We start from the raw sequence: 9811 nt of genomic DNA on the forward strand, positions 1-9811 counted from the left end.
AGCTTAGTTTCTCGGGGTTGGTGCTCAATCCTGGATAGCAAATGTCCGAGGTTATAATAATGGGCATGCTGTTTATTACCTGGTTAATAGAACAAGCATCCATGATAAATGCTGTCATGGATATGTACAACTGTTGGTAAATATATCATTAAACATATTGTTGACTCGTAGGTATTATATTGTGTCCTTTCAGATAAGACTAAATAGTGATATGGCTAATGGACAATGTTGCTGAATCGTAAGGATGCCATGTACAGATAATTGAGCGCATATGGCTCGTCCAGTTGTCAGAAGTAGCGAGTAGTTCCATATATGCGCATTTCCTAACCTGTGTGCAGGCTTCTTGAAGGTGTATGTTTGAGCAGTCCGCTTACAAATGTTGGAAGGCCGATCGGCATGCCGGGCTGGCGCAATTGGATAGCGCGTTTGACTTCTAATCATAAGGTTGCGGGTTCGACCCCCGCGTCTGGCTTGTTTCAATTTTAGTTTTTTTTGTGTGAACGTTGGATTTTTCTTCTCAAGCTGTCAGACACATGTACGTGTGTTGGGCTATGTATGGTTGACCCAGGGTAGCCGGATGCAGTCGTCTAGGACTGGCACACTGCTACTCAAGCAGCAGATCTGGTCATGCATTCAGCCCACCTGAGCCAAACCGACCACAGTGCCTGGCACTTCAGCCAAGGGTGCTGCTGACCTGATAAAAATTTGATTTTTCAAATACGCTTTTACACAGGCTTTAAGAAAAAACACAAAAGTATTGTAGCCATAGTTCCCAGTACGAGTGGCGCGTTACGTTCTTCGTCTCGCTTTTTCTCATTCCGTTATTTTTGCACACTATATATCGCTGTTCCAATTATATTTCTTCATTCACATGGAGCTCAACGCGCGACTTGACCAGAGCCTGGACGAAATCATCAGGGAGACGCGTAAGCAGACCAAGAAGGGCTCTAGTGCGCCGAAGGCAACAAAGAGTGCAAAGAAGACAGCCGCAGCAAAGAAGGTCGCTGCTGCAGTGACAAAGGCGGCAGCGCTTACGACCAAGGGCAAGGCAGGAGTAAGTAGCTCGCCCTGTGCATGAAATTGCAAAAAGTACGCGTGCAATCATTCACAATCTTCAATGTTCCATTTTGTAGCGGCGTAAGAAGAACAGCTCGTCCACCGGAGTGGCAGCCCAGGCAGCGCTGAAGCAAGGTCTGAGCGGGTCAATGGCAGGGCGGCTGGGCAACCCCGCTGGGTCCAAGACAGCCAAGGGTGTGGCTGGTCGCGTCGGCAAGGCCAAGGGTGTGGCTACAAAGAAGCTCGAGACCGGGGGCCGCTTGGCGGGCATAGCCGAAAAGCATCGGGCTAAGAAGCGTGGAGTTTCATCTGCTGCTGCCGTCGCCGCCGCTGCCGCCGCTGCTGCAACAACCCGGCGCTCAAACGTGAACATTGCGATCAAGGGAGAAGCGGGGCCATCGACGATCTTCATTACAAACCTTGATACAGAGGCGTCGGCAGAGGACGTGAAGACGTGCTTCAAGCAGTTTGGCACTATCAAAAACTGCACATTGCTGTATGACCGCAATGGCAAGGCCTCGGGGCACGCCGAGATCGTGTACGCGGCCAAGGCAGCGGCGCTGCAGGCCGTGGCAAAGCTCAACAACGTGTTAGCTGATGGACGTCGGCTTTCGGTGCAGATCAAGCCGGGCACTGAATCAGTTTCTAGTGCGCCAGGTCAGCCAGCAGCAGCAGTGCCTGGCACGCGTAGCGGGAAGAGCCGTCGGGGGAAGAGCCGGTCGGTTGGTGGAATGAGAATGGATGTCGACTAAGTTTTTCAATCTGCAATAAAGCAGTTGTCCGGCTTTCAATACTGACGTTGTCAAGAATGCTCAAGAGCACACTGGTCCTGTCATCGTTGCAGCAAATGCGCATGCATTGCTGTTATCTATATTTTTATTCTGGTGTGTGTATGTGAAGTGTCCGACGGGTGACAAGGTGTGGGTGTATAGAGGCAAACATCCCGCACAAATAAAGCCGCCAACATGGGTCTTTCTCGCATATTTTGTCCAGTCCTTGAGCCTATAGAGAATACTAGTCCAAGGTCTTACTTAATATGCAATTAAGAAAATTTTATTTTCTTAGCGATAAATAGACCCAGCCAAGTCCAAGTACGCGGCCCCACACGACATCGCATTGTGCAAAAGGTTTGGGTTAAGGGATCAAAAAATAAAAATAAACACGCGTTCAGCCTGGACGGATTTAGTGTATCTTTTCTCCCCTATTGTACACGCACTCATTTTTACCCCCTTTTTAATGCCTACAACACAAGAAGACTGCCATTTCTTTCTGCAAGGGTCGTGCCGCAACGGCGACCAATGTCAATTCAGACACAGCCTTGCTGCGCGCTCCACCGAGGATGTCTGCCCAGCATACGCACAGACAGGCAAGTGCCCACAGCAGGACTGTGGCAAACGGCACACGGGTAACGCCCACCGGCCTGCTAAGGGTCCACAGGAAATTCAGTGCCGCAATGAGGAAAACGGCGGTGTGTGCACGCGACCCGGCTGTCACTTCAAGCATCTGCGGCCGCAAGGAGCGCCAGGCGGTAATCCGACAAGCATGTTTGGACGGCCACCCAGGCCATCGGCACTGAACCCTAGCGCAAAGGTGTTTGTGCCGCGGCAGACATCAGGTAATTTTGAGGGTGATGGGGGTCCACAGTTTAGGCCGCGGTATCCGGTAAAGGAGATGACGTTGAGGGCCGGTGGTGGCCAGCGGGTTGCACAGCAGAGCGCGTTTGCGACGCAGGCGAGGCCAAGCCCGAGAGCAGCGCGTTCACAGCCCCAAACGTCGCCGTTTCAGACCACCGGAGTGTTCGGGGCATCGGTGTTTCAAAGCCAGCAGAAATCAGCATTTGAGGGCCAGCAAACATCAGCGTTCCAGAGCCAGCCGACATCCGCATTTCGGCCGAAGCAATCATCAGCGTTTCAAAACCAACAGGCGTCAGCATTCGGATCCAGCACACAACCTACATTCAGGGGCAGCAGTGCCTTTGTGTCAGGTGCAGAATCTACATTTGGGTCCACTAGTTCAGCGTTCAGAGCAAAGAGGTCTGTGGTGTCGACCAGTGCAGATGATGTAGAGATGGGCGATGGAGATGGTGAATCCGCTCCAGTCCAGGCTCCAGCCTCAACTACTACCTTGCAGCCGCTAAAGGGGTTCGCTGTGCAGTCAGCGTTCGGCCAGATGGGCATGCAGAGCAGTGCCTTTGCAGCAAAGTTAGCGCCCGCCCCGCTGCAAACGAACCAGACCACGCAGCAGTCTAATCCAAAGGACCAGCAGCGCGAGTTGAAGAAACAGAAACTGATGGCGCAACTGGCAGAGAAGAAAAGGCAGTTGGAGCTCCAGAAGCAGCAGCACCAGCAGCAGGAGAACCTGGGAGCGAAGGTCTGGGCCCGGCCAACAGAGCCAGCAGCAGAACCAGAGTCAGGGAATACACAGCAGCAGAAGGACCTGGGTGCAAAGGTCTGGGTTAGACCGTCGGGGTCTGGGACGAGGCCAGAGAAGCCGACACAGCTAAAAGAACCGCAGGCACAGACAGCATCCGTCATGGCCAAGCCAACCATGCCGCAACTTGTCCCTGGGTCGAGCTCGGCCAGTGGTCAGCACATCAAGTCCATCTACGATATCCTCGGCATCCAAAAGGAGTCTCCGCAGGTGCCTAAGGTGCCGATCCGCAAACGTACTGCCGATGCTGTTCTAGCTCCTGCTGTCACTTGGACTCCTACTCCTAGTGCATCAATTAACTCATCGCTGGCTCCGCCAATGCCAGCAAAAGTGTCTTTTGTTCGATCACCATCGCCGTCACCGTCGCCTATGCTTCGCACAAACCAAAGTAGCAGGTTTTCAGGGTCTGTCCAGAGCCCGCAGCTGCCATCGTACGAAGCAACGCCTAGCGACCACGCTTCTCCGGACTGTACGCCTGCCGATAAGCAAGCAAGCCTTGACGACCATTCTTATAACAGAGAGTCTGTCGCGCACAGTGCTGTACCTGGCATTCTGTCGCAGGCGGCGTTGACACAGAAGACAGAGGAGGACGCTGATCAGGGGCCAATACCGAATGTGGACCTGAGTGCGACCACAGATGCCAAGAAGGCATCGTCATCACCTCCGCCTGCTGTTCCTGGCGTTGTCATAGAGCTGGCTAACAGTGAGTCCACGAGCGTCCCATTAGACTCAGTGCAGGAACCTCCTGCTGAATTGACCTCTTGTCCGGAGCTACTTGAAGAGCAGCCACCAAGACAACCAAAGCCACAAGTACAGGCGACAGCAGCGGCACCCAAAAAGGCGTTATCACCACCACCTTCGAAGCCTTCGGCCGACCAACCCGTGATCAAGATACGGTCGTTCCAAGAGATCATGGCTGACAAGCGTCGCAAGAAGGAGCAGGCCGCCCTGATTGCTGCGGGCCTGCCGCCTACAACTGGTGCCACTACTACTGCTCAGAAGGACCTGCCACCGGAAACCCCCAAGACTGCTCTGCCCACGACACCTGGCAAACGTGCGCGCGAAGAGGATGGGCCTATCGAAACTAAGCGTGCCAAAGCAACACCAAAGAAGCCAAAAACTCCCAAGCGCGAGATTCCAGATTATGTCGCTCTATTTGAGCGCGAAATGGCCGACATTGACATGGCCGACTTGAGTGGGCCGCTGGCTAGTAGCTCGCCCACCGACCGGATCTCCAGCGCTGATCTTGAGGAATTCTATATGGGGTCAACCCTTGAGCAGATTCTCAGCTAACTTTTATGTGTACAATCTGAAATATCAACATACCAGCCAAGAAGAGGGCCTCCACAGCGAACTATGCACAAAGAAGCAGTGTGACAATTGTTGCAAGTGTGGCCCAGTGGTATCGAGGTAGTAGTAGGCGGCCAGAGACCAGATGCAGAGAATGGGCAGGTGAGATATGTGTCACCGGTCATGACGCGTTGCATTTCCAGTAACTAGTTGCTCTGGTATCAACACATAATCATACTACGTATGTAGCAAAAAATATGGCTGTGATAAAGTATATATGCTGATGGTGTCTATTCCATGCGTCGATGTGGATTGTATGCAAAGGAAAGCAGCCCATGTAGGGAATGTCTTTACCTATATATAAGATTGTATAGTCGAAAAAGTGTCCAACCGTCCGCTAGAACCTTTTGAATTGGTTAAAAAAAATAAAACTTAAGCTTCAACACGGGTTTGAGTGACTTGCTCTGTAAACTCCTTTTGATCTTGTGTGGCATCTGACCTCATCGGTGGAACCAGGGTGACAAGTTGTTATTGTAGTAGTCACAGGTCTCCACTAGATATCTCTATTGGTTTAGCATAAGAGCTGCTCTCATTGTTGGTCGGCTTGATAACTTCCATGGTGTCATCATGGTGGTCATCACCGGCTGCGCAACACTTAGGATATTTATTTATGAGCATCTATTGAATGAGGCCATATAGCTCTTCTGGTAGTTATGCAATATTTGTGGATTTATTTTATATATCAATTTGTCTTATGAACATGCGTAAGCGGTAGTATTTGGGCCACAATGGACCCAGTCTGTATAGACTGATTCAAGAGACTGTATCGGTGCTAAAGGCCCCAGGAACCATGCAAGCCAGATAATCTTTAATAAAGAGTTCTTAATGCTATGCATACGCAATAAAGCAAAACTGAACAGCATCATTTCTCTTGTTTTGTCTATTGAAATTCTCAAATGAATATTACCCGCAGCACTACTGTCATAAAGACATCACTTGGTGGTATTGGCTTCCGTGATTCTATGTTGCCCCGCCTAGAGCAATTTGTACATAGTGTCAGTATCATCAAAGAGCATGCATACATGCTTGCACGATGGATATTACTCCATCAACTAGCTGGCGGGGATGCTTTTGACCCTTCAATACCTGTGAAAAAGAGATTCTTTCATTCAATTTATTTATTCATTTATCGCAACCTGAAGGCGAAGACTGTCATATCTGCCAAGGATTTCGTCAACCGGAAGGACAAGTCAGAACTGTCGAGCGCAGATTTCGGTGATGTAGTTAAATACCATATTTATGATTATCTATTACATAATGGCGATATCGAGCTACATGGTGTACGCGAAATGAATCAGGTAGCAACATACGTGGATACCGAGCTGATGACAGCATACAAGAACAACATTGTGTTGCACTATGGCAGTTGCCTACAGCGGATTCTGGCCAAATTGATTGATATTCGCAGCTGCAAAAACACATTGCACAGTACAATGGGCAATGTGTCCAAGGCTGAGTTCAATAACGCATGTCAAGTGTGTATTTATACACCTGCACAGAAGCTCCACCAGGCAGTTACCTCTAGGCACCCTGATCTCAGTGTGCTCACTCCACCGATGCTTGCAATCTACAACAGGCTGGCACCAGTCCTTAATGCCTATGATGCCAAGTACAGATTCGCCAAAGACAGCCGATACTATGATGTCAAGGTAAATCCACTTAAGCATCTGCGTGCATACATTCGCCTATGCCAGCTTATCGAGAATGAGAAGCTTGGCAAGTCTCCCCCTCAATGCTTGCCTCTGCGGACATCATGGATCCCAGGCCATGTGCGCTTAGACAAGCAAATAATCAAGCAGGTGTTTATTTCGAAAACACGCGAGCAGGTTACCAAGATCAATGCAGCAAAGAGGGCAGCAACAGAGGCAAGGAAAGCAGCAGAAAAGGGCGAAAAATTGGCCAAGAAGGCTGCACGTAAAGCAGCGAAGATGCCATTGGATGAAACGGAGGCCACTGCAGCAGACATTCCGGCATGTTCCCAACCCGCGGCCCTACCAGAGATCGAAGAACCCAACTGTGAAGTGCCATGGCCTTCTCCGCTGTACAAGCGAGTCATGTAAGCAGGCCATGACACAATACAGGCGGGCCTATTCGTCTCGGCTCTTGAACCGCGATCTCGCAGCAGTTCTAAACTTCAGACTCGTTTTCCAGTCACTGTGATTCAGGCGGTATTCCTGAACGGTTCCGTCGTTCTACGGCCATTGCTGCCAATGCTTCTGGCACTACTCCAGCAACAAAGAGGCCCACGCAAAAGGCGTGCAGCAGCAGCGAACCAGCACTGAGACTCCTGCGTTGAGTAGGCCACCAAGATGGGAGATGTCCATGATCGACATTGCACCAACAACCATCCGACACGTTCAAATGACCGGTTCGCCGTGATGCTTTTATCGACGTGTCAACCCATGCTGACTAGCAGCCGACCTCGCATCGCGAGTAGAGTATTTCTAGTATTTCGTAAAACTTATCTCACTCTCTAGGTGAGCATTTCAAAATTCAAAAATGTCCTTTACACGTCCTGCAGCCCACACTGCCTGGCGAGTGGCATCCTTTTGCGTAGACATGGCAACGCGAACCCGGTTGATTGGGTCAACGTCAAACCCAGCCAGCTCCTCGACAACCTCTACTCCGACAACATTGCCAGAACTCAGCACCGGCGCTACCAGATACAGCTGTCCATCCTCAGTAGATACACACACCAGTGGCAAAGACCCAGACTCTTTGCGCACGAGCGCGACGTCCGTGATTGCCGAGCTGTTGCGCTTGAACTCAAACATCGGTTTACTGGTATCCGAGTCGCTCCATACTTGCACTACTCCATCTGATAGCCCGACATACACAAGCTGCTGCACAATATCGTAAGCGACTGCACGTACCGGCGTTCCATTGGTCGCGCCGAATTCCGAGATTGTCTTTTTTGTGCCCAAGTCAAGCAATACAGCACGTCCGTCTTCACAAGCAGCTGCGACCACCTTGCCAGCGGTCTCAAATTCATTTTCAGGCATCTTGCTCTCATCCCTCTCGGGATATGATACCAGCCTAATCCTGTTAACTGGCAGCTTCGACAGCTCAAATGTATGAATCAGTGAGGATGACCCGCAGTGCCATAGCCGTACTGTCCCGTCCTTGGAACATGATAGAACATTCTTTCCGACCCCCACGATCTCCGTGTCAGTAACTGTCGCCCTGTGCCCTACAAGTGTCACTGGATTTGTGCCATCGCTCGCTGACCAGATCTTCAGCCGCATATCTGTCGCCCCGCTTAGCACAACCTGTCCCGATGGGAAAAACTGGCAGCAGGTGACATCACCCAGGTGTCCGTCCAGCTCCGCACGCTTGGTGCCCGACTCAGTCTCGTAGACACTCATTCTCCCGTCGTCACCACAGACCACTGCCAGGCCGCCATACGGACTGATATCGAACGACTGCACACCAGTTCCGCGCGTGATCTGCGAGCAATGCATGGTCGTGCGAGGAGCCGAGTATGTCGTTGGCGGAATTCCAAGTTTGTTGCTCGACAGGCGCAGGTGCCGCGAGTCCAGATACTCAGCTGTGAGCTCATCCCGCTTCTCGTTATTAAGGCTAATAAGCGTGTTGCCTGCCTCGTCACTGGACTGTGCCACAGTAATCGAGTCGTGAATTGACGCCTGCCCTTGCTTGTACACCGACACCCAGAACTTGTGTGTGCCCTCAGCGCCTTTCAACGCATTCTTGATGTCCACTTGCCAATCAGGCTGGACTGCAATGTAGCCGAGAGTAGGAGTCATTTTAAAAAAAAAAAAAAAGGAAAGTTAACGAGGAAACCCAGCAAGGTGTGGTGCCAGAGGTATTTTCAAACAGCGGGTGACGTGTGCAGCCCCAAAACCCTTATCTGCCATGTTGATGCGCTAATTGCACATGGCCTTGAGTGTCGCGACCCTATTTAAGGGCCGCGGGCTTCGTGTGGTGTGATCGCCACAGTCGCTCAAGCCCAACGATTATGCGACTCAACCGATCACAGACGATGAGACGGATCTATCGACAAGGATGACCAGGCCATAGGCCATTTAGCCTATTCTATATAGTGGGCATCGAGCCGTTCCAGGAGTGGTCTAGTGTCTACTTTATAGCCCTAACTCTTATGGCCTAGCCTAGGGTGATGAATCAGTCTCATCGTCTGCGATCGGTTGAATCGCATAATCGTTGGGTTTGAGCGGTTGTGGTGTGATCACCACATGAGTGCTGAGCCGCATGTATGCCTGCTATGTCCCTTCCTCACACACCTATCTCATTGTGGCATTCTCTCTCTACACTGAATATTAATAGCCTTGCTGGTGGATAATTTTTTGGAACAGGTGCCGGCCATTATATATGGTCCTGTACCTTCAGCAGGTTGCCATATGTATAACTATCATGAGGTAGTTGAGATAGCGACTGTGTGCTGCTGCTGGAAAGGCTACCTGGGTCTGTATCTCTACCGCAGTATCATAGTCAAAGCAAACTGGGTCAGAAGTGCATCATACCAGCAAATATTCACTTCAAACATTGGTGCCATTATCTCTTCTGGCATCTCCTATCTTACCAAAAGAACTCCATGTCATCGTAACTGGACTCATGCATATCTCTACTCTTATTTCCAATATGGAATATCCTCATATTTAGTGCAGTGCAATAGGGGCGTGTTAGGTATGTCCAACTCAAAGGCAACTTCTACACTTGTAGCCAGTTGGAAGATGAGTTTGTTGACTCAATGGTCCAAGTTGTTAACATATATTCTACCAAATAGTCAAGAAGTGGAATGAAACTTGCACCTAAGCAATCAATATATCAGCTTTGGTATCCAAACCAGGCTAGCTAACCACTACTTGCCTAATATCAGCTCATTCCAGCATCAAGGGAGAAGAGCCCTAACTCAGAGTATTGGTGTCATTCCAAACAGCTATAGGAATATTGCTTTCCTGAACCTTGAAGCTCATAAGGCTTACTATTCATTTAGCAT

The 9811-nt window shown here is 50.3% G+C and overlaps 4 protein-coding genes and 1 non-coding gene across 5 annotated transcripts; 4 read left to right on the forward strand and 1 right to left on the reverse strand.

Moving 5' to 3' along the window:
- The first annotated feature begins 398 nt into the window (after positions 1–398).
- Positions 399–472, forward strand: DL89DRAFT_t20. The gene has a single exon. It is a non-coding gene; the product is annotated as a tRNA-Arg (tRNA).
- A 399-nt stretch (positions 473–871) lies between these two features.
- Positions 872–1888, forward strand: DL89DRAFT_320516 (RNA-binding domain-containing protein; the record flags this gene model as incomplete). Its single annotated transcript, XM_040891214.1, has 2 exons — positions 872–1054; positions 1134–1888. The coding sequence occupies 2 exons, from the start codon at positions 872–874 to the stop codon at positions 1806–1808; spliced, it is 858 nt and encodes a 285-aa protein (XP_040746070.1). The 3' UTR covers positions 1809–1888.
- A 404-nt stretch (positions 1889–2292) lies between these two features.
- Positions 2293–4826, forward strand: DL89DRAFT_281450 (uncharacterized protein; the record flags this gene model as incomplete). The annotated part of the gene is made up of 1 exon (XM_040889645.1): positions 2293–4826. The coding sequence occupies one exon, from the start codon at positions 2293–2295 to the stop codon at positions 4777–4779; it is 2487 nt and encodes an 828-aa protein (XP_040746071.1). The 3' UTR covers positions 4780–4826.
- Positions 4827–7262: 2436 nt separating this feature from the next.
- On the reverse strand, positions 7263–8228 carry DL89DRAFT_264940 (WD40 repeat-like protein). Its single transcript, XM_040886439.1, has one exon. The coding sequence runs from the start codon at positions 8199–8201 to the stop codon at positions 7323–7325; it is 879 nt and encodes a 292-aa protein (XP_040746072.1). The 5' UTR covers positions 8202–8228; the 3' UTR covers positions 7263–7322.
- Positions 8229–9092: 864 nt separating this feature from the next.
- DL89DRAFT_82184 (uncharacterized protein) lies at positions 9093–9752 on the forward strand. The gene has a single exon (XM_040892113.1). It carries the CDS (start codon positions 9213–9215, stop codon positions 9612–9614), a length of 402 nt encoding a protein of 133 aa, XP_040746073.1. The 5' UTR covers positions 9093–9212; the 3' UTR covers positions 9615–9752.
- Positions 9753–9811: the final 59 nt, after the last annotated feature.

This window comes from Linderina pennispora, assembly GCF_002104995.1.
Source record: "Linderina pennispora strain ATCC 12442 chromosome Unknown DL89scaffold_2, whole genome shotgun sequence".
In the NCBI taxonomy this organism is placed as follows: Eukaryota; Fungi; Kickxellomycota; class Kickxellomycetes; order Kickxellales; family Kickxellaceae; genus Linderina; species Linderina pennispora.